The sequence below is a fragment of the Pelodiscus sinensis genome, chromosome 4, assembly GCF_052426305.1.
Source record: "Pelodiscus sinensis isolate ZL-2025 chromosome 4, ASM5242630v1, whole genome shotgun sequence".
Taxonomy (NCBI): domain Eukaryota; kingdom Metazoa; phylum Chordata; order Testudines; family Trionychidae; genus Pelodiscus; species Pelodiscus sinensis.
The window spans coordinates 105,025,082-105,049,791 of record NC_143055.1 but is presented as its reverse complement, the minus strand read 5'-3'; the positions used below and the strand labels follow the sequence as shown (position 1 = coordinate 105,049,791).

Here is a 24,710-nt window from a genome sequence, read left to right as displayed (position 1 = left end):
ATCTAAGTGCTATTCATCGTTTGTCTTCTCTACATGTTCTGTTGTCCTGGCATTTGTATTACTACGTGATGTAGGATAGTCAAAGGGATAATGAAGTTTTGTTTTGTTTTGTTTGTGGCGAAGAAATCAAATTGTTAGATTCTGGTATTTTCAGATATATATTATGCACATAAGGCAAGTAATTGGATTTAATGTTTAATAATGAATAAACAAATGGAAAAATTTCAGGGGGAAAAGAGGATTGAATATATGAATAACAGTAGAATTTCACTCCCCATCTTAACAATGGAGTCATAAGCAGGGAAAACATAACATTTTACATGATATTATACAAAATTATCATTATGTTTGGCTTATTGTAAGAAATTGTGGAAATATTCTGTTGCTGGTCTGGCGACCTCTATTTTAAATCTAGGTTTCCCAATACATTCTCAACAGATACATACAAAATATTTTTGCTAGCTTATTGCATATATTTGAAATGTAACATTATTGCTTAAACATTTCACATTTTCTTACCAAAATGTTGTCATTTTGTGCAACTGAGCGGAGGCACTTTTCAAAGATCTACCAATAAACAAAAATTTATCTCTTCTTGGCCTCTTGAAAGCTAAGATCAAGTGTAGTGTCTTTTCCTATACTATTAATTTTGGCAGTCTGCTTACTTTTCTGTGGAAACACTATTGTGGGGATTCAAGACTGAGGTGGTGAAAAGCTTTTATTTGGACCACATGTGGTCTTTGTCAATGGAGGTGTCTGGGAGGTTTTAGGATTCTGCCTTGTAGCTGGAGGGTTAAAAATAGTGCCTAATTGTTGTATAGAAACATTTTACTTGAAGTACCTGCTGTGAGTGAAATTGACTAGGAATGAGTGATCCAAGTTAATTTCCCTCACAGCAAGTATCACAGGTAAAGTATTTGATTGAAAGAGTGTTTGTGTGATTCTTCCTTCTTCAGCTGCTGGTGTCACTTTTTATACCAACTGACCTCTGCTTGAAAACTAACTCCAGTATCCACTGTAAAAAGCCAGTAGTCCTGTGGCATCTTAGAGACTAAAAAAAGTGTGTGTGTGTGTGTGTGTGTGTGTGTGTGTGTGTGTGTGTGTGTGTATCTCTAGCTCTATCTATATATAGTATCATGAGCTTTCATGGGCAAAACCCACTTCTTCAGATGAGATGACCTTGCGTGCACCATGTTATGATTTTCTAACTTGTTCACCATTCTTGAGCTTTTTCTTTTCTTTCTCCACAGTCCTAACCTTAAATAAAATATTTGGGTGTCGAATTAAATATTTTTGTTGGACTAACCTATGAAATGGAAATGCTATTACATTTCACAATTCTTCTGCAGTCATTCCTCCTAATGACTGTAAAGAAAATCAAGAGTTAGATGTTGAATGGATTCATAATAGATATAGCTTGAGTTTGGAGTCTTAGAACACACATTACTGCGGTAAATTATGTAATTCTCCAATCTAGTAAAAATTGACTAATCATAGATTTTCTTCTGAAAAATTAATGTTAGCCAGAAATTATTTGACATCAGATTCATTTATTAATGTAACAAAGTTCCATTTCACTTCCTTGTAACTGACTTTAGAGAATATTTCCCATATTTTTGCTCCTTTGTTATGCACCTTGGATTTTCACATGACAGTATTTGACAATACTGCTTGTTTGTTTGTTTTTTCTGACTAATTTGTCTGAGTAATTTTGTGCCACAGGATACTCTGGCAACGATAGCTGATGTTGCTTATGTTGACATGTTGGAAGGAGACACAGAGTGTCATGTTCGATTTAAAACTCCTGAAGATGCACAGATTGTAATGAAAGCACACAAAGAAATTCAGATTAAAAACAACTGGAAACTTGAGATACTAACTGGTAAGATGTTTGTTAAAATGTATGCAAGGTAGGCAGCTCCTAAGCGCTAAGAGTAAGACTCTTGCTGCATTTTAAGAATATTGCTGTATTGTGTGTGAATTACAGAAGCAATATTTTGGTTTTATAACATTCCTTCTTGTCACTGTTTTCCCTTTTGTACAAAAACTAAAGCGTCAAAACTTCAGACATTCTATGTCACTTTTTTCTTTAGTCTGAGTCAAATGTGGTGTTATTTTTAATTAGTTATCTTAATCAGACCATATAACTTTATTCTCACAAAGTTGGTAATTTGACTTTACATAATTTTAACTAGCAGATGGCTTTTTGGTTTCAGCAACTGTGGACGTTTGTCACTTCAGTGAACCATTGTGCTATTCTTATGCTAACTATACATCCCAATTTTTTCCGGGACTATCACGAATTTAAATACTCTGACCTTGTGCCCTATCAAGTAGTCAAATGTCCCAGAAAGCCTCCTGGACTTTCACTACTTGATGGAGACACTGACTTGTGGGGAAGAGTGACTAATGGTGCCGTACCATTGATCCTCGGGTGGCACAGCAGCTTCCTTACCCTCCCCGCTCGCAGGGCGCATAGGGCAGCCAGGCTGGCTTCTGGTGGTGTGCGGTTCCTCCCTCTCCCCTCATAATTACAACATGATGGTGAAAGGCAATAGTGTGCCCCTACGACATTTGGAATAATGAATTTTAGGAAATTTGACTAGACTAGTTGACTACACAGGTATAGCTAGTTAAAATGATAAAACTGGCTTTATTTGGATGATTATACTGGTATAAAGATGCAGCATAGCTTACTGCAGTTAGGGGAAGTGGAGCACCTTTTCACCCTAAATATGTCCTCATTAGGCCTTTTACTAGTATAACTCTGGACTTGTGTACAGATGGAGTTATTCTGGAATAGCTATTCTGCTTTAAATTCATTCTGCTTTAATCTGCAGTAATTTTAATATGTGAGAAAGCTCTTTGTCAGTGATTTAAAACCAACCAGCTACCTAATCTGCATAGTTAGGCTAGTAAAACTTCAAAGTGTAGACCAGCCTTTAGGTAAAACCCCAAATGACTAAAGATCAGAAGGAAATAGAAACTACTCACCTGCAATAATTAAGACTGCACCAAAAAAGGATAAGTCCGTAAATACAAATATTTTTACCACAAACCAATAATGGATCCTCAAACTGTGGCCTTGATCCAATGTTTTGATCTGCATAGATTCAGCAGTCCATTCAGTTGATTGCAATGCTGGATCAGGGACTTATTATTAGTAGAGAGCCTTAACCTGTCTTACAGTGATAGGTCAAGGATATCACTCTGTCTTAATGAAGAGACAGATGTCTTGATTACAGCCTATAAATATCTACCTGGGGGAACAAATCTTTAATAACTGGCTCTTCAGTCTAGCAGCGAAAGGGTATAAAGCTATCCAATGTCTGAAAGTTAAAGTGAGACACATTCAGATTGGAAACAAACATCACATTTTTGACAGTGTAATTAATGATTGGAACAACTTACCAAAGGTCATGGTTGGTTTTCCATTACTGACCATTTAAAATCAAGATTGGATGTTTTTCTAGAAGATATACTATGGTAACTATTTGGGGAAAGTTTTGAGGCCTGGCTTATACTGGAGGCCAGACTACGTGATCATAATGGTCCCTTCTGGTCTTGGCATCTAAGGGTATAGCCACACTTAAACCACTATGTAGTGCTTCAGTGTAGACCAAGGATGGGGAACCTGTGGCCCACCAAACAATTTCATCTGGCTTTCGGAGGCTTCCGCAGCCATGAAATGCTTGTGTGTGTGTGTCCATCCGTCCATCCCCCTGGGGCCACTTAAAACTTTCCCCAGCCTCCCCTGCAGCGTGGGCTGGATACTTCTGGTTCCTCTCCTGCACATGGGAGAGGCGCCCACAGGAGATCTGGAAGGAGGGAGAAGCTTCACGTGGTGGAGCCCTCCTGCATTTCAGTGAAGTGATAGCAAAAAATAGGCTGCAGCTGCAGAGGCTACCAGCAAAACTCCTTTTGCTGTGAGCAGGCCTGCGTGGGACTAGAGGAGAGGGAAGGGATGCATTCCCAGAGTGGGAGGGAGGGGAAGCCCCTAAGCCCCTTTCCTGCATGGTGCACCTTTTGGAAGGAAGGGGGAGAGGCCAGAGCGAAGCCCTTCCCTGAATAGGTTAGCTAGCCTCTGGCAGACTGGAGCCTTAATAGTTAAGGAGGCATGTGGGACTGGAGGGAAGTGGGGGGGGAATACCTTGCAGGAGTGAAAGGGAAGAGAATCCATCACAGCCCCTTCCCTGCATGGGTTGCCTTTAGCGAGGAAGGGGTGGGAACATCTGGGCAAGCCCCAGAACTGCTTCCTTGCAATAGGCTGGCTGCAGCAAGGAGCAGTGCCTGACACCCTTAGCTAGCCACACGGGGCCAGCAATGCCTCCTTAACAGTTAAGAAGGCATGCGGGACCTGAGGAAAAGGGGTGACCACAGCTAGGCAACCTCCAGAACCCATTCCCAGCATGGGGAGCTGAGAAAAGGGAGGAAGGGGGTGCTACAGCTGGGCAAGCCCCAGAGGCTTTGCTCTGGCTGGGGCAAAACATTTATAGAATAGTATTTTTAACACATCAAGGGGTTTTGTGGAATTTGTGGGGGAAGGGGGGTTGTGGAGGAGGGGTTTCCCACTTCTCATTTTTGTGCAGTCCCTGACTGATATCTGTGTAGGTTAGCAGCACCTAACCCAAAAAAGGTTCCCCGCCCCTGGTGTAGATACTAACTTTGCCACCTCACAGTATAGGTAATCCTTCTCTCTGAAAGGCTGTAGTTAGGTCGACAGAAGAATTATTCCATTAACCTAGCACTGTCTACATTAATGGGTTAGGACAGCATTGTTCTGTCTCTCAGGATTGTGGATTTTATAGACCTTTGAGAGACTTATCTATGCCTTTGTAAGTTCCCAATGCAGACCAGCCCTAAGAACCAAAATGTAAGCCTTTATTCAGCATGTTAATTCTTACACAAGTTCAATTGGAAATTTGTGTTTACTAAATGCAGCAATAATTCAAATTGAGAGGGGTATCCTAAACTAGTGAGTGAGCCGCATGAGTGGCCTTCCTTCATCTCAAATTGCCAATATTACAAGATTGTAATAACCAAAACAATCTCCCAGAATAGGAAAGTTTTGCTGACTGTGCTTGCATACCTAGAACTTACAGGGTGTGCTAACTGAACCATAACAGCATTTACTTTTCAAGTTATTAAATTGCTTTTCTTTATATTTACTCTGTACTTTGCCTTCAATGTTTTTGCATGGTCAAGTAATGGACTAGAATATTTCAGTTGGGATTGATGTACCTGGGCTTTTCAGGGAACTCAGAATTCTCAGACTTGATTACAAAGCAAACATGATCTTTGCAGAGTAAATTTCCTTTATACTTTTTTTTCCCTGTGACTTCCTCCCCCATATAAAAATGTTCTTTCAGATTAACACAAAGTCAGTGGTTGACGTTTTATCTCTTTGCCCAATATTATATTTTAAACTATATATATATATATATATATATTTTTAAATGAACAAGCTTCCTTTTTAAAATGAGGGTTTCCTCCTCTCATAATGAAAAGAAATTAACCTGTTCTTACTTAGACGGAAGTTCCTTCTTTGTTGCGACCTAAAGTGCCAGGTTTCACCCTCAAATATTGTTCAAGTAGATGTGACCATGAGGTAGGACAGCCTTATTAATGCACTTCATGTGTCTTGTCTAGGTGATCATGAACAGCGGTACTGGCAGAAGATTTTGGTGGACAGACAAGCTAAACTTAACCAACCTAGAGAAAAGAAGCGGGGCACAGAGAAGGTAAATTAAGTTTGAATAGTGTATTGTCTGGATTTATGTTTGGTTTTGTGTATCAGTGATTGGCAATATGATTTTTTTTCTTTTGTGATCAGAATCCTGGGTGGAAGGGAAATATCTGTATTTTTCCTAAATTTTGCGATCTTTCTCTCCACAATCCTCTTTTATCTTCTCCTGTTAACTTGGCAGATCATTTTATTGTCCACTGCAGCAGCAAATTAGGGAGCACTTGGTTTCTGGTAGGGTCCAGTTGTCACACATGGAAAATAAAAATGAATGATTTGCCTACCTAGACACTGATGTTCTGAAACCATCATTGCTAATGAGTTTTGCATTTGCATGTGGTTAAGGAATTCTGATTTCTGGTTTGAAGATGTAAGATAATTTTACATCTCATTAAATAATCTAATTGGTTCTAAATAGCATTTTAAAGCTAGAAAAAATGCATTTCAAATGGAGTTTAAAAGGATATAAGTAGCAGGGCAGATAGCCACTGCTGACCCAGAGGCAAGATGTGTGGAGGGCGCCTCGGGAGGAAGGGGCTGGTTGGTGCATGCTTCCTCCCGCAGCCCTCAGAGCCATGTAGAGTGGCACTCTGCTGGTCATTCAAAGGGGCCCAGGGGTCCTGTTGCTGCTGTGACCCCTGGAGCCCTTTGATTTGCTGGGCCCCAGGACAACTTCCCTCCCCCATCCCCCATCAGCAGGCCTGGATATATGTGCTGCTACATGATAAAGTAAAGGGGTCTGAAAAACACTAACCTAGTATTGCCAACTCCTGTGATTTTTCTCTCAATATTTGGTTTGTCCTTTAAACCCTTATCTCATGGTATCAATCAATTACATGAGAATCTCAGCTTTTATTTAAATTAAGTAAGCTCACAGCCCTCCTGATTGTGAAGAACAGCTTGTGAACATTAAAGGCTCAATCCTTAAAGGCTCAAAAAAATGGAAAAAAATCCAAAACTTACTTTTTTAAAAATATTATTACACTTCAGTCTCTGAACTCTGGGGCTCCCTAATCTGGGAACACCCATAGGACAGAGGAGGAAGCAGCTCTGTGTGCTGCCACTCCCCCTCCTCACAGCTCGGAGAACGATAGGGCAGCAGCATGCTTCCTCTGAAGCTTCTCCCGATCGCTTCCTCAGAGACAGGGAGCAGTACAAGCATGGCAGTGGTGCATGGCACAGCTACGTGCCCCTGGGAGCAGGGCATCAGGTAAGCACTCCACACCCCGACCCCACAGTGTCTTCTCTAGCAAAATCTTTAATCTGGCACATCCTGTTTCCCAGGATTGAAGGCCAGAGCATGAGGAATACTCCCTGCTACATCTGTCCTTGTATGTTCAAAAAATTGCACATTTACTATCTATGGGTGAGATTCTGTGCTGCTCTAGAACTTGTACTTCAAGAGGGAATGGGGAAGAGAGAGGGCTCGGGATAAGGTGACATTGAGACGTGTTTTCAAATTCTCACAATTCTAGATTGCTCTGAAGATCAGAGTGGTCCCAGTGGAACGTAGGATCTGCCCATAAAAGCTATACCAGTATAACCAGGGCTTGACAAATAATGCAATCTACTTGCCTGTGGTGAGTAGATTGCAACCCAGAAGAGCCGGGCAGCGAGGCTGGCGAGCCCTGAGTATAACTATATTCTTGGATAGCCTCCTAGTGTAGACACAGTATTTGCCGACAAAAAGACTTCTGTAACACCTTCCTGAACAAGCCCTCTTCTGTCAGTATAGCTGCCCCTCTGTTGGGGGTTTTGCCATCATGGTTGTTTGAGGCCAGATCTACTCTACAAACTTCTGCAACTATAGCTGCAGTGTTGCCAAGCCCAAATTTGAAAAATCACGAGTTGAATGCTCCAAAAATCATGAGATAATGTAAAAATGATAGATTTGGTGTACTTTTTATTTGCCTTCTGCTTTTTTTGAGCCTTTAGGGTCCACTGGGGTCACATTTTGAAGTTTTCTCCACAGCCACAAGGCTCAGTAGCTTAATTTTTCTTTAAGAATGAAGACTGAAATCATTACCTATCCTCTTTAATCCAGGAGCTGAAGTTTTAAGGAAAACAGTGATTATCATGAGAGTTGGCAACATTGCTGAGGTGGGAAGGTTTAGAGCCTTGACTGACAGATATCCCTTAGTATAGATTTGCTGGTATAGATTATTTCACTTGCAGAAGCTGGAATTAAGCTGTATTGGCAGCAGTTGAATCTATATAAGGTTTGCTTTGCTGCTGTAGTGTAGTAGTCTAACTATTAGTGATGTTAAAAATTGTATTATAGAGTTAATAAGGAGGAAAATCTCAGTTGTTACACATGCTGCAGGCTCTGCAGTACAAAGCTAAGCGAAGCCTCCACAGAAGTAGGGCCACTAGCCCCTGCCCACCTAATACCTGAAGAGGAGGCATCTCTGTGTCAGTGAAGCTACTTCCCTGGGAGCGGAGGGCAGCCCTTGCCTGCCTGGCTTCAGGAGTGGAGGCTTTGCTGCAGCAGGGAAGCCACCTCCACGGGAGGCGAGTATAACCAACACTGTTAACCGCTTGGCATCTGCTTATTGGTGAAACAGTTACCCGTGTACACTCTAACATGCCTAATAACTATACTGGAAAAAAGTCTGAGGGGTAGCTGTCTTAGTCTGTAACTGTAAAATCAACAAGGAGTCCTGCGGCACCTTAAACTAACAAAAATGTATGGACGCTTCAGGGGGTAGCTGAGTTAGTCTGTACAGGATTATTGTTTTTTAAGTTTAAAAATGTATGGGATTGTGAGCTTTCTTGGGTAAAACCCACTTCATCAGATGAGTATACTAGAAAAGTGCTCCTCATAAACTTGGGGATGAGTTACTGCCCAGGATTTTACAAAATTATGTACTAGGGCTCCACCTGAAATTCTCCTACTCTGTTGAACTCATTAAGCCACTACTTGTGGTCCTTGGATTACAGCTTGTAGAAGTCATCTTCTGTTCCTGCCCTGGGGAATTTTTCTTTTGCCTAGATCTGGGGCTTTTCACATTCCTTTTCCACACTGGAATGATTATCATACGTCCACTGTAAGTCAGATGTTATGGATAAATTTTGAAATAAACCTTTTGTTTTCACTTGTAAAAATCATCTGCTTTTCTTGACCAGTCTTTGTTTTCCATTTTCATATGTAAATGAAAAAGAAAAAAGAAATGTGGCTGCATTGCTGCTTCCTTCTGTACATAAAAATGCTATTAGAAATGGTATTTTTACATATAATATCTAAGGTGATTGAAATCTCTGAGCTTTCACATAGGAAAAGCCACATATAAATATTCCAGTATACTCCTTTGAAAGTGAGTGCTTTCCAGAGAAGTATATGAAAAGCACTAATTCAGTCACATAAAGCCATGACTGTCTTCACTTGTATTTTTAATCTCGTTTAGCATGTGTGGTGAAGGGTTCAAAAACTCCACACGAAGTCAGCGATGTTCTATTGCATTTTTGATTAAATCATAGGCTTTGTGTGTGTTATTTTTAAATCAAAGATTTGATTTATTTTCTCCCCCTCCCTTCCCCGAGGTCCAGAGCATCCATTGACTTCAGCTGGGGGTTATGGAAGCTCAGCACCCAAGTTTCTAGTGCTTCTTGTGAAGATCATACAATACTTGCTGTGCAAATTAATGTAATGTAGCCTGTAAGGCGTAACTTATTTAAGAATCAACTCTGAGTTCTGCCTAACAATAGCAGCAGCAAAAGGTGCAAGCTTGTATTCTGCCCCCTCTCCCATCACCTTTCAGTCCAGGAAGGTGTTAGCTTCAAAGCCTAATCAGGTCTATTTAAATGCTAACATTATGAAGCAAAACATTTTGAGAGGAATTAAGTAAAAACGTTTTAACTCTTTCACTGCCCTTAAGTAGTCTACGTTCCAACTGCAATTTTCAGCAACTTCAGTATCTATTTTTGCCTTGCTCGTCTGTTGTCATTTATAACTGTCAAACCTTTGTAAAAGATCCTGCAAAATTAGTTACATTTTTTTCACATTTTACCACAATTTAGGAAAGCAAGAAATTATTTCAATAAAAACTTGCATAATTAAAACTCTGATTGACAAATGCATTACCCTTACGGATTAAGGGGTGGCAGGAGATGAGTCACTCAATTTATCTACACTGTTCATAGCCTGTGAGGTACCTGGCATTGGTCACTTTCAGAAGACCGGATAGGAGGGTAGATGGACTTTTGCTCTGACCCAGTATGGCCATTCTTATGCTTTTGCAATTAAAGGAATTTACATATCCAAAATTACTCTTTTTGAAAATGCGACGAGGAGTCCTGTGGCACCTTATAGACTAACTGAAGTGTAGGAGCATAAGCTTTCGTGGGCAAAGACCCACTTCGTCAGATGCATGTAGTGGAAATTTCCAGAGGCAGGAATAAATATGCAGGCCAGGATCAGGCTGGAGATGACCAGGTGGATCCAATCAAGGAGGATGAGGCCCACTTCTAGCAGCTGATCTGGAGGTGTGAATTCCAAGAGAATAGAAGCTGCTTTTGTAGTTAGCAAGCCATCTTTTTGAAAATGTTTGTAAAGCACTCTACAGATAAGTGTTAAATATTAATCTTACTTAATATACATGCACAGGCCTTTATGTAGTCTCAATAGGATCAAAATTCTAGTTGCAAACTCATATTATAATTTTAAACTATCTTCTAGTTATATAAATGTTTGATGACACATTGAATACTGACAGGACGTGTGTTTAGCTTACCTAGTATATGGCTCTTCTTTAACAAAATAGGCATTTTTGTTCACTCTTCACTCCAGTTTCAGCTTGCCTACATTAAATAAATTTTCACCAGTGTAATGTCTGAACACTGATGTAAAATGGGGCTTACAAATCAATACAGATGCAAGAAAGGCCCTCTGGTCGGTGATGAAAATAGTAGTTAGGTAGGTCTTCTGTTAATGCCAGTAAAAACGGGCCTCGTTCCTTTGGAAAGTTCATTATTATGTGTGTGTGTGCACTCTGTCTCTCTCTTTCAAATATCCTTTTTAAAATTATGCCGGAAGCTGTGGATTTTGAGGTTTGTTTTGATTCAGTTTTCAACAGTTATAAATGCTTATTTCTAAAATGTATAGTAATGCCACTGTTTTAACATTTATAATGTCATACACCTTACAAATATTAACTAAATATTCACTCATTACCCTGATAAGATAGGGGCTATCTCCATTTTGCAGATAAGGAAACTGAAACAGAGAGAGGTAATTAGCTGAGCTGGGATATGAATTTCAGGATTCCTTGGCCTAAGCTCATTCCTATAGCCCGTACTGTTTACATTCAGATGAGTTGTCATTAGACTTGCAGTATATAATGCATCGTTTTCCCAATCTAAAGTATGGGCCTCCTTCTGAATTTCAGTCTTTTCGCCTCCAGAAACTGACTCTAGAAAATGACACAGCATTCCTGGCACATTTATTTCTTTAAGGTCTGATCCAAGTAAGAGCCTGAAGTCTCGAAGAACTAATCCATTTAAAATAGCTATGAAAATTGTGTTTGAGTACTTTGGATTGTGTGTATTTTTTAAATCTGTTTTACTTTCCTCCCTCCTTTGGTGCTCACAGTTTCAATGGGACACAGGGATAGAATGTTAAAGAGAGTCTATCCAGAGATTGAGGAAAAACTTTGTGCTACTTGTGCACTATGTGATGGTTCTTATATGTTGTTAAGCAAAATAACATCAAGAACCTGTACATTTTTGTTATCAAGTGAACTATGTTTTGTACAGGTTGGTTCAATTGTTTGAAGATTAATTATCTGTGAGACTTGCTAGCATGATGTTGTCTTTTGTTTTTGTTTGTAGCTGATTGCTAAAGCTGAAAGAATGAGACTTGCGAAGACTCAAGAGGCAAGTAAGCATATCCGCTTCGCTGAAGATGACTGACCTAAGATTCCTTATATTCTATAAAAGGATATTTTAAATAGTCACTGGATATTTTATCTAAGCCATAAACAGTTCTTACAAAGAAGTCAAAAACCAATCCGTTTCATAATTCTTCAGTGTGCAATTTTATTCTAAATCCCATTTTTAAATATGCGGAGTGCTTGCTTCTTGTGAAAGGTAAAGCTTTCTGGGAAAATGTATCAAACAAGGTCTTGCTTTGTTTTACATTAAGTTTTACTTTTGATGAATATTTGTATATTGCAGTTTTGTAAGATGAATTACAAAAAAGATCAAATAAATTGTTTTAGAAATCCACAATATTAATGAGACTTGTTTTTAAAATGTCAGCAAAAAGCAATATGAATAATAAAGGTTATTTATGTTAAATTTAGGACTCTAATTCTTACATCAAACTGTGGAGGAAAGAAGTAGAAAGATTGAAATTATGGAAAAAACTGTATAATTTATCATTTAAAATCATATTTAAATACTTTAGACAGTCAGAAAATTGGAGCATCATCGATGTAGTAGGCATGCTGAAAAGAAACTTACTGAATTGCTAAACATTAACAGCTCATTTCTTAAAAGGATCTTCTTTGACACAAGTATGTCCGTGAGGGAGGCAAATTAGGAGAACATTTACATTTGTTATTTGAAAATTAGAGTTCCATAATTAATTCCTATTTGTAACTAAGTGTATGTATTGTGTGATTTATTAGTTAGATACAATCTAATGTACTTAAATATTTTGTATGGTAGATTGACAGTCGGAAATATTTTGTAACAATTTTATTTCAACAAAACTTGAGCTGTGGGTTTCAGTTTTGCTCAGAAATAATGGTTAAACATACAAATGATCAGCCTAGCCTTTGACGTTATCTCTCCATTAATGTAAAGAGAAGAAGTTCACACTTTTGTTTGTGATCTGTTAGTGTCTTATAGCAGAGCACGTAAGACACTAACCTGCTGATTTATAAAGTGTGAATGCTGCTACTTGCAAGCAGAATGGTGAACAGCTTGTTTTAAAAATAGAAGCACATTCCTAAAGTATCAACATCATCTATTTAAATAATCCAACTCAGTAAAATGCATAGATTTTATGTGCTCATAGGTTGTGTTGCTGGCAAATTACAGGAGCAATGTAGGTGTTTGTACTAACCACACACTTAGGGTGTGTCTACACAGCACCCTAACCTCGAAATAAGATATACGCAATTTGCACTACGCAAATTGTGTATCTTATTTTGATTGTATTTTGAAATTTGGTGCATCTACAGAGTACCAAATTTTGAAATACACACTGTTTCAACACGTCCCTTAACTTTTGTGGAACGAGGATTATAGGGATGCCGAAATAGCGCACCCGTTATTTTGAAAAGCATTTTGAAATAACTGGCACATTTAAAAGACGCTGGGTAACTGGTATCCTGAAATAGCCCCACTGTCTAGATTTACCCTAACTGTGCTGGTGAGTGTATACCAGTATATTTCTGCTGTATATAACGATGATAATTCATGGTGTAACACCAAGTCATTTAATTCTGTCATTGTTGACAACCAGTGTAACAGAGTCATAGAGAAGAGGGAATCAAATCAGAGAAGAGCACAGGGAAAATACTAGGAAAGGAAGTGAAATGAGATTATACAGAGTTTATAGATCTGGAAGTGGGATCAGACTGTTTCAAAGATGGAATGAAGCAGGGCAGTAGATACAAGGAAAGTTTCCTGAACATAGAAACTTATGTTGCCTGTAAGCTCAAGCAACTGTTAATTGATGCAGGCTTCTGTCCTTTGCTCCTACACCACACCGCTCAGCCACAAGAGTGAGTACATGCCTCAGAGCCACCAATGGATGTGACCACACCCTAAGCAGTATTTTTAGATGCAGCTATCTGTGGAAGGAAGGAGAGTAAGTGATGAGATTTAAAATAGTGACAACCAAAAATAGTCAGGAAAAAATAAAAGGTAAGTGAAACACTGACTACAGAGGGAAAATGGACAAAAAAGACAAGAGCATGACTTGTGGTTCAAGACTAGTACAATGGGGTACAAGGAGATGTGCTAAGAAACACTTTTTAAAATTCTCTCACAAACAGCCTCTGATTTTCACCAATATTAAGGCGTTCTCTTATTTTGCAGCTGTCAAACTATTAAAAATCCTAACAAACGTATGAAGTGTTTAATTTTCTTCCCAGTAAAATATTTCATTATAAAGATTATATTCTTACCTTTCATTGAACCTTCCAAGTTGATGAAAGACAGAAATGGTAGTGGTCTGTAAAATAAATCATGTACTCCTCCTTAGTGCCCCTTGTTGGTTGGTTTTGTTTTGCCACATCAAGAAAAAAAGTTTTAGTTTTAATGCAGATAATGTGTATGACTTCAGTCTGAATGAATGTTCTTGTTTTCTGTTTGATTCCTGTGCTGAAATTCACTTGAGACTCAAATCCATCCAATGATACGTTTTTGTGAAATGCTTAGTTTTCTTGATGGTGAATGTAAGGGGTTTTTACATTATTTCTGGAGAGTGGAGAAAATAAGCTTTGATACAGGGATTACTAATAAATGTATAACAAGTGGAACCTTCCCTAATTTTAGTTCCTCTCCATAATTTACAGTAGACTAACCACTTAAACAAGGAGTAGTGTTTTTCCATTTTCTCTGATTACAGTAAATATATGCTGTTCCTGAGCCCCTGGTTCCTTTGAAATCGGTTCCATTGAAAACTCCCACTGTCATTGACAGCAGTGAGGTGAAAGGGACTCAGGATTCCATCACATGTTATTTCTCTGAAAAACATCAGGAATTATGCCACTGACTACAAATGGAGCAGGGCTCATATGCACAGCCCAATTATGAACCATCTGCTTTTCCATGGGATGAGTACATTTAAGTTTGTCAGAATGGTTTAAATATTTTAAGTTGAAGTTTTGTAAGATAATTGCTCTGTTTCTTCCTATGCTTTGTCACGTGCAATAAGAGGATTGTGTCTGTTGGAGATATATTTAAAAAGGCTATCCCAAAACAGAAATGTTATCCCTCTTTCCCTTTTTTGTCGTACCAATGGAGCGTACTATACTGTCTAACTCCTTCCTGGAATCTCTATCCAAGGTGGTTTGGGATTTTTGGTGGAAAATATTATGATCTATAACTTCCATGTTCTCACACAGTGCCTTTTGCTCATGGCTAAGCCACAAAAAGGTAACTCTAAATAGTGGGGTGGAATATTTTGGTTTGGGATTTTTGTATTTTCAAAAATAATACAATTGGACTTAGAAACGGATGCCACTAGTTCCTCATGCTGTAAAGGAATCTTTGATCTTGGTTATATCACTTATTTTGTTGAGTCCTCCACCTCTACTTTTTTTTTTTTTGAAGAACTTAGTTATTTATTGTTGTCCTTGGAATAAAATCTTGAATTGAAATAGCTTTTCTTAGTTCTTGACCAAAGTAGGCTTGTTCAGTAGCAGCAGCATGTTTTTAATACCATTACGTTTTTTACCCCTCTCATCTTTTACGTGTCCTTTTAAAGGTAGAAATAGGACAGTAAGTATAAGTTAACTGAGGCCACTGGACTTTATCAAAATACAAATGTTAATCACTTGGTTCTTACCCAGAAAGAATTAAAGAATGGTAAAAATATGGGTTAGCCAACTATGAAACAATTTGATAGTATTGAATTCAGAGTTTGGATATTAGTCTCTGATGGCTCATGGAGGATTTCTCATAAGTCATCTTCTTTAGATGCCAATCCCTTTCAGTAAGCTCACACTCACCAGCCTTCAGCTATACCTCTTATGCTTGGGGACATAATTTCTCAGAAGGCTTCCCTGTCTCCTGAGCTGTTCAAGCCTCCAAGGGGCATAATGGAAAAGGGCCTGCACAGAAAGCAAGTCTTTTCTGAGCAGCCTTCTCCCTAACAAAGTTGGTTAATCAAATGTTTATGAAAGTAGTGCCTAAAGATCAACTACGATTAGGGACCCATTGTGCTAGATGCTTCACAAACAGAGCAGTAGGCAGTCCCTGCCTCAAAGAGCTCACGTTCTAAATAGACAAAGAGAGACTGAATAGGAAATGGGGTAGAACAGGCAGAGCATTCTAATCTGCGTGCTTGCAACAAACAACATGTTTGTTTTGTAGTATCTTTGTGGGGTGAGGCTGAGAAGAGACTGGAGTGGGTATTGGAGCAAACAGCTTATCAGCAGAGGGAAAAGTCCAGTCAAAATTGTAGAAAATGCTATCCATGTTTCTTAGTCTCTACAGAAGCTGTTTCTGCAGCTGTCCTGCTGGCTTCAGTCTCTGGGTTCTTTCAGCAGTTTCTCTCCTCTCTGGACACACCAGGGGCGACCAACCTGTGAATCCTAGAGGTGGGATGTACTCTGTATCTGAGGCAGAAAATTTGGGATAGGAAGCACAGTTCTTGAATCCCTGCTTCTTTGTTAAACCTGCCATTAAGGTTCAAGTTGGAAAAACCCTATGAACTGAATTAAGTTTTTCAAAAACGCCCTCCTGGTTTATGCTAAGAAAACCTAATACAGGCAGTCCCCAGGTTACGTACAAGATAGAGACTGTAGGTTTGTTCTTAAGTTGAATTTGTATGTAAGTCGGAACTGGCGTCCAGATTCAGCCGCTGCTGAAACTGACCAGCGGCTGACTACAGGAAGATCGAGGCAGAGTTGCTCTGCCCTGGGCTTCCTGGAATCAGCCGCTGATCAATTTCAACAGAGGCTGAATCTGGACACCTGGGACAGAGCAGCTGGGGCGCTGTCGGGTAGGTCCCTGCAGCGCCGCACCTCAGCGCTACGGAGACCAACCCGGCAGCGCCCCAGCTGCTCTACCCCAGGCGTTGTCGGCGAGAAAAGCCTGGTCTGCTGGGGAAGTGGGCGCACTAGCTGCGCCCCCCCTCCCCCCAGCAGACCAGGGAGACGCGGGTGGAAGAACCGCCGAGACGCACCGTGGTCCCGCCCGCATCCTCCGTGGCTTTGCTCCCCGTCTTCCTGGTCTGCTAGGGGGGGCTTCCCCCAGCAGACCAGGGAGACGGGGAGCAAAGCCTCAGAGGACGCCAGCAGTGGGACAGCCGCGGTGCGTCTGGGCTGTCCCGCTGCTCGCGTCCTCCACGGCTTTGCTCTACATCTCCCTGGTCTGCTGGGGGGAGCCCCCCCCCGCCCCCCAGCAGACCAGGGAGACGCGGAGAAGCTTTTCTCCCCGGCACATCTGGGCATCCTGCCGCTCGCGTCCTCCCAGGCGAGAAAAAGCCCCGTTCGTAACTGCGGATCCGACATAAGTTGGATCCGCGTAACTCGGGGACTGCCTGTATTTGCTCTTGTGCATTAAGGCCAAGGCTCTGAAGGGAGGCATTCTTGTCGCATGTAGTCCTTCAGAAACCTATTCATGTGTTTAAATTTCTTCTTATACTGATATTTTTATTCATTATCCTCTTGAACTCCTGAAAAAGCAGTGGTTTTCCAGAATTCCAATCTGGTACTTAGAAGACAGAAACATGCGCCAAATTTCAGTATCTATTTTAAGTGAGTTTAACAAATGCTGATATTTAACTTACAGCTAGTAGTTTCAAGAAACAATTGAATAGATCTTGCTCTTAAATTCAAATTGTATCTAGCTTGCTCATTTATTGTTTTTAATTAATATGGAAAGCGCCCGATTAAAGCAGAAGACGGGCCTGTGTGTTCTCCAGTAAGTAGCAGAGCCACTTAATAAGCATAATTGCATACACTCATGCAGAAATGCCTCTTGTGGGATTTTCAGTCTCATTTTGTTTCCATCCTTAATAGTATAGAAAAAGCTTTTTATCTTCAATTTTTTCTACCTCACTGTTTGTTTTAAAGTTTCTGTTTTGATCTTCAGGGGGTAGCTGAGTTAGTCTGTAACAGAAAAAACTTAAAAAAACAACAACAGATAGTCTTTAAGGTGCTACTAGACTAACAAAACATGTTCTTTATTATAGTAGCTATGTTTAGAGCAATCATGGAGTCTTAGAAATCCCATGCAGAGCAGGTGGAATTTTATTGAATAACACCGAGTTCCTGTTTAAAAAAAACAAAAAAAAAAAACAAAAAAACCTTCCTTTTGGGTGGAATTGTAAGGCTTCAGGCTACTTGTGTAGAAAATGTGTACTTTGGCAGTGAAAGAACACAGGAAACAACTAATGATTTAGAGTATTGTTTCCTTCAGCATCTCCTGGAACTATTTCCCTGTCTCTATTATCTCTGCATAGTTCTTTTGCTTTTAACATCTTGATGATGTTTTTCCTGTGATTTCTACCTTTGTACCACAGTGTGTTTTATCTTGCTCAACTGACACCTCTGATTTATAAGCTATTGTTACAAATTGCATCAGTTTACACTAATTTTTAAGGATATACTTTGTAGCTGAGCTAAAATTGGAATTTGCACTGGTTCTTGAAGTTGCCAAATAAACTAATCACTTTCTCACAGACAGGCTGATTCCTAAAACAAATTAAAATATTATCACTATGACTGATAGTTTATTTTGCCTACATAGGTATCGCAGGATTTAAGCCAATATTCTAATCAGTTGCTTGTATTAAACTAGTGCCTACTAGCCCCAACCATGATTGGGGCCCATTGTAATGCACTTAGTACAAACACACAGAAGTTAAGCCTCTTCTGCAAAGAACTGGCAAAGAGTTTAACTTTCCTGTGAATGCTGTCATTTCTCTATACTACCCATCAATAACGTTCTTTCTAATTTTAAAAATATTCCTAAAATTCTATGAAGCATCTGCCTACCTACAAACTGATGTCCAGCATAACAAAATCTAAGCTTATTTCAACTGTTCAAGGTCAATAACATTAGTAACAATTTTTTTTCACTGGAGTGGGGAAGCTTATAATTTGGTTTACTTGATAGTCCTCTGAAATGAATCAAAATTCCATATATACCATATATATGGTATATATCTTAGGCTATATACCATATCTGACCCAAAACTTTGATAATTCTGTGCCTATACAGAAGGCAAGATTGGGGTCTAAGTCATGTTTTGTGTTGTGTCTAGGAGTTTCAATTTCTAGCTGTGCTCCGGCTGGGTATTCAGTTGGTCCTACTTGTTCTTTCTCCCACTGTTAGTTGTTTGTTTTCTGGAGGTGCTACCTAGCAATGTATTTATATGGTCTCCGTTATTGCTGCAGCTAAATATCTGAAACATTTGTTTTATCCTCCCAGTACCCTTGTGACTTAGAGAAGTAGTAGTGTTCCATTTACAGACAGGAAGTTGGGGCACGGAGAATTTAAGTGAAGAGCTGTGGCACTACCAGAAATAGGACCGGATTTCCTGACTCCCCAGTCCTGTGCATCAACCCTCAAGACCATCCTTCTTCTGTATTAATGCATATCCACATATAGAACTTAGTGCATATATAATCTGCTAATTTTCTTATAAAATGCAATAAACAACCCATTGATCACACATAATCAGACATAGTTCCACTGTTTTGTGCAAATGATTATCATACTAAAATTGTATTTTTATTTTTTATACTGCTCTACAAAACTTGGAATACTTTAGTAAATTATCTGAATTGTTGGGAATACTTTGATAGGTTGTCAACTGGCCAATATAATGTAGAAATATGCACACAATTTAAATCTCTGGAAAAACCAACAAAGCAATTCAGCAAAGCAATAAGGGGTTACGTAGTCAAAAACCTATACCAGAAACCCCTTTACTCAGAGTTGTATTTTAGTTGCAGACATTTGGTTAAAAATATTAAAATGTAACACAATATTCCCCACTTTGAAAGATCTTAACTCACACCCATGGCACTGGGTTCAGAAGTCCAAACAGTTGCTGACTTACTCCTCATTATGCATCTGCTTCTATGTCTGCTCCCTGAAGCACCTGTGTGAGCCTGAGTTCCTTTTAATGCCTCATTTGCCTGTCACCATGTAGGGTTTCTACACACTAACACAGGCCTGTAATCAGGAACCTCTGTGCTTTAATCTCAGCCCTGAGAGAGAATGCCCCTTTGGGTAAGTCATTTAGGGCTTAATCTAGCTGCCAGTCCTTTTGACTTCAATAGGAGCAGGACCAAGCCATTAAGCTCTTGATCTGTCAATCTGTAAAATAGGGATGATGTTGCACAGGCTATTGTGAGGATCAATCAAATGGTGTTTGCTTGGTTCATTTGTTTAAAAAAAAAAAGTCCACTAATCAAATAAGGGAGTTAAAAAACTGCAAGTCAGATCAGCACAAAGTGATTTTTTAAAAAAAAAAAGGCCTGTTGATTATATCTAAAGTTCTCTATAAGCAACAGAATATTGTACATGTCAGCAAAGCTATTTGATTTGTGACAATTGTGAACTTATTATGTAAGAGTTCTGCTTGTTATCTCTCGCTTGTGCTTGTTCTGGATTTGTACTATGTTCCTAACAATCCTATTATATCAAGATACTCATTTTTGAGACACTTGATTTAGGCACGTGTATTATCATTTGTTAACCAGGAAATTACAAACACACTAAATAATGTATTAATTTGGATTTGCATAAAGTAGCAGTAATTAATTTGCATAGCACAAATTGTCGATCTAATTCAGATGCTGCTTGAACATCTAAAACTAATATAAATATTTTTCAGTGAGTCCTAATTGTCAAAAGGTCTCTGTTTAATGGAGCTGTAAGTGGAACAGAATTACAAAGTTCCAGATGTCTGAACTTCATCTCAAAATGCAGTGATTGCTGCTATTAGTGTGGCTACAGTGGACTGGAGATGGTGCAATGGTAAATGGCCACTTTGAATTTAGCAAAGATCTGCTGCCAAAGTGCCTGTCAGTTCTTTGGGGATATTTGGCAACTCATAGGTTTTTGTTAATTTACAAGCACAGAACCTAGCCAACTTTTATTCACTCTGCTTCTAACTGCTACAATAAATATTGATTTGAATACTTAGTATGCATATCTATTACCCAAGCCATCCAAACAACTAAGAAAACAAGAGAAAATGAAAGCAGCATAATATTAGTGAGCTGTGCTTGCTGTTACTAAGGTAACCAGTCCCTAGGTATCCACATGTCCAGTCACATGTACAGTTTTATTGCAGCTGTGGCTTTTTGAAAAGCAAAGTGTGGCAGGGGAGAGGGGAAGGTAAAGGAAAAAGGGAGAAAAACAGTCCAAACACTTGAAAATGAATCTGAGCGCTAGTGGTTCACTTAATTAAATGAAGGTCTTGTTTGAGATTTGGGTCATAGTGCACTGGTATGTGTGTTGGTCAGTTGTAGTGAGCTGCCAGAAATACTATTGAATTGTTAAAAAGGAATTTTAAAGTGGATAATTTTTGTATGGTCGGTAGTTCAGTGATACTGATTTTGAAGAAAGGAAGAGAGTTGGAATGATGGGGGAGGGATCATATTTGTTTAGCATCTTTTGAGTCCTTCCAGCTTGGGGTAATTTTATTCTTGCCCTTTTTAACTTCCATTATTTCCACTTACCCTGGGCCAGACTTGAGTTGCTGGGGTTTTGTGTCTGGTTCTTTGTATCCTATTTGACTTTTAAGCAATAGTAGAGTTTTATGCACAGCATCCATTTGGTGATGGGTAAATCCTCTTTATTTATGTGGCTCAAGATTTTTACATGTAACAATTTCAGATGACAAACTAGAGTCATCTTAAATGAGTCTGACTTTCAATGGGCAGCATTTTCCAAAAATCCAGCCCCTTTAAAGATGTCTGAAATTGAAAACTCAAAATTGAGGCATCACAAATCACTAGTTATTTTGGAAACTTTGGCCATAATGTATAAATACATTACTTGCCTAACACTGTCTACAACTTCCCATTAATGGCTCAGCATTCCTGATGTTAATCTAAACATAAACAGGGACAAAACCTGATTTCCATGGCCACAGAAGGCCCCTGATGCAATGGAACAAGTGTGGTTCAATGCAACAAGTTTGGTTCCATATGGCGAGAGTTAGGAGGTGAGAGAGAGTTTGTGCAGAGCATCTGTAACTCTCTCTCTCTCTCTCTCTCTCTAGTATCAGAGGGGTAGTCATGTTAGTCTGGATCTTCAAAAGCGACAAGGAGTCCTGTAGCACCTTATAGACTAACAGATGTATTGGAGCATAAGCTTTCATGGGCAAAGACCCACTTCGTCACACACTATGGAGCTTAGTTCTGTAGGGGCTTTCTCCACTTCCACATGCTGTAGCATTTGAAAGTGGGGCAGACGTGGTTCAGAAAGGAGTAAGGCCATGGCCAGAGATCACTGCAATACAGATCCATTCATCATTGCAGAGATGCAGGAACTTTTGCTAAAACCCTGAAGCTGTATAATGGCTGTGGAACAGCATGGGGGGATGGATAAAGAAGGATCTCCAATGGATGTCTTTGGCCAGTACAGGGCAAAAGCGGGAATATATGTTCTCTTCCTTAAAGAGTGATATGCAAAGTTAGATTCTGAGGTAAGCAGCAGTTTCTGTTTTAATGCCCTGACTAATCTGGCTAGGCAAGCCACCATTCTATATATAACTTAAAACTTAAAAATCTATAGCCTGTCTAGTCATTGTAACGTAGAGTTACCCCAAGTACATCATTGTCAGGAATCCGAGATCCAGAAGTCTGTTACAATTGCTGACTCAACTGATGTTTGTGATCTGCCAGAATGATGAATTCTGGGGCCTCTGTAGCAGTGAATACGAGAGAACAGATTTTTTTATAAAGAGAAAAAAATAAATGGTATAAACATCAGTCAAAACTTGTATTTGTGCTGAATGCCCACATTTCCTTCCCCAAATCCCCACGACCCAGGGCATAACTGAACATTGAATTATTAACTGCAGCTCACCATCATTGAACTCTGAACACACACAAGCTGCTGCAGTGCAGTACATACTTGGCATAGCTACTGGACCTGTACAAAGCTGCAGCATGGTCAACACCGAAGGAATACTTCTCTATATTAATAGAGTGCCTGTTTTGGGAGTTCCACCTATTGAAACATTAAACTGAGGGGGTTTTAATTTGAAAGCAGCAAATCTACCTTTGGGGAGGGAGGGGAGAGATGAAGGGCACTAGTAGTAACGTGATATATAGGATGTATATTATGCACGTTCTCCACTTCTATTCTGCTGTTAGGAGATGGCAAAGCTATTACAAAAGCATGGCATTCTCTGAATCCTCCTGCTAGAAGAGTGTATTGTTGTTCCCCTCTTTCCATCAGTAGCATGCGTCTTTCCTCTAAAAAATACATAGAGGAAAGACGGGGTATGCCCATTTATCTGACTAGTTGCTATGATTTACTGTTTGTTCTCATTGGCGCACATCCCTGTTTGCTTCCCTTTTCTTTTCCTGCAGCATTCTAATGTGATTATAGTAAGAAGAGTAACTGTGTAAAACATCACTTGCTTACTTATGACTCAGATCTGCTCCTTCTGCGTCCTTGTCTGCTTATTTCTCTGAGAGCCTGCTTGCCTTATAAAATGAGTTAGTAACTCCAATGGGAGGTCTTGTAGGTAATTTGCCCTATAATAAGACTTTACTATTGTTGGAACAACTGAGCTGGAAAAATAAACTTAGAGAAAACGGAAGTTGTGTTGCTACCACAGGATCATTTAATATGAGAAATCCTCAGTAACATGAGACCCAATTTCCTGGATGACTGGTCCAGACCAAGTATTCCAGTATGTCCTTAGTAGGAAAGTTCCTTTTGAAGGTCATCTCAAGTGGAGATACTGCAAATATTAGGTGTTTTTACATCAGCAAATTTAAGGTCTGATCCTATAAAGTACCGAGTACTCTCAACTCCTTGTAAGGTTAGACTCGTAGGCCCAGTTCTAACAGGCAAAAGGGGTGTGTATTGCTATCATGTTAACTGAGTTACTTTAACACAGCTGGAAATCTCTGTTCAGATGCAGGCTAATACAGGAAGCCATAAAAAAAATAAAAAACAAATAGTCTAGTAGAACCTTAAAAACTAACAAAACATGTAGATGATATCATGAGCTTTCGTGGGCAAAACCCACTTCTTCAGATGACCGGAGTATAAAAAGTCCAGATCTAAGAATAAATAAGGGAAGGCGGGGGGGAAAGGGGAAAAAGCCATGTTAGCTGGCTGTGTTATATGCTATGTCTACACTGCATACCACTGGTGACAATATGTGTAGGGTATGTGTAGCTACATGCTGCAGTGAAAGGCTGTGGTGAGTGGAAGGCAGCAGGGAAAAACTCTGGCATCTCCCCCAACCAGAGCATCCCCTCACGTGAGTCCTTGTCTGCAACAAGGAAAGCCTTTGACTGTTGCTAGAATCTTTCCTTGTGATGGACAAAGTCTCTGGCAGTGGGTACGCTACACTGCTACAACTAGCCATGTAGATGAACAGGCCCTGTTTGGGTGTGTGGAGAGCTGTGTAGGATACATATCCCAAGTGTTCAGGCGTGTTTTTATTGGCTTCAGCAATATCTTACTATCTACACTGGTATTTATAGCCATACTGGGGACGTGCAATGTATGTATTTACACGCTGCCACGAGGCATATGCATTTTATACCTAGCCTTAATCTCAGCTACCTGCTAGGCTAGAATACGATCAATACATACGGCTTCAGAGTTGCTAGCCTACATCTTGATGGCGCTTTTCATTCCTATTAGGATAACTTGGCTAAGGCTTAAGTGCAATGAACTCCAACCTCTATGATATGTCAAATTGTTAATATTACAAATCAGGATTAAGTGTTCTTAATGACAACTGGCAAGGGGCTATGTGTTCTTCGCTTTTGAAACTGTTTTTATAAACTTCCCTTTTAATCCCAAATCTTCTGTTGCTGTTCATCAATATGCCCTGAACTGAAACACCAAATGGGATGTTTGATTGTTTTTTCCCCCATTTATCCTCCAATATGTATACATCTATGCAACACTTCTGAAATTTCTTCTCTTATAGAGGGTGTTTCACCTCGCTAGCTGGTAATGTCAGACACGGAAGAGGTATATCATCGCTAGGGCTTAGAATAGTGAACCTTGTACACAAACCAATCAAGTTTTATGGCTTTTCCAAGTGATTATAGAGCATTTTGATCTCATG

The 24,710-nt window shown here is 39.5% G+C and overlaps 1 protein-coding gene across 3 annotated transcripts in view; it reads left to right on the top strand.

Annotated features, from left to right (window-relative positions):
• LARP7 (La ribonucleoprotein 7, transcriptional regulator) overlaps nt 1-11,970 on the top strand; it is a 36,998-nt gene extending 25,028 nt beyond the window's left edge. For all 3 annotated transcript variants that reach the window (XM_089778045.1, XM_075929750.2, XM_075929748.2), the window contains exons 11-13: nt 1,723-1,882; nt 5,650-5,741; nt 11,570-11,970. In XM_089778045.1, the coding sequence (XP_089634171.1) occupies nt 1,723-1,882; nt 5,650-5,741; nt 11,570-11,650 (333 nt within the window). In that variant the 3' untranslated portion in view covers nt 11,651-11,970. The remainder of the gene's footprint in view (nt 1-1,722; nt 1,883-5,649; nt 5,742-11,569) is intronic.
• Nucleotides 11,971-24,710: the final 12,740 nt, after the last annotated feature.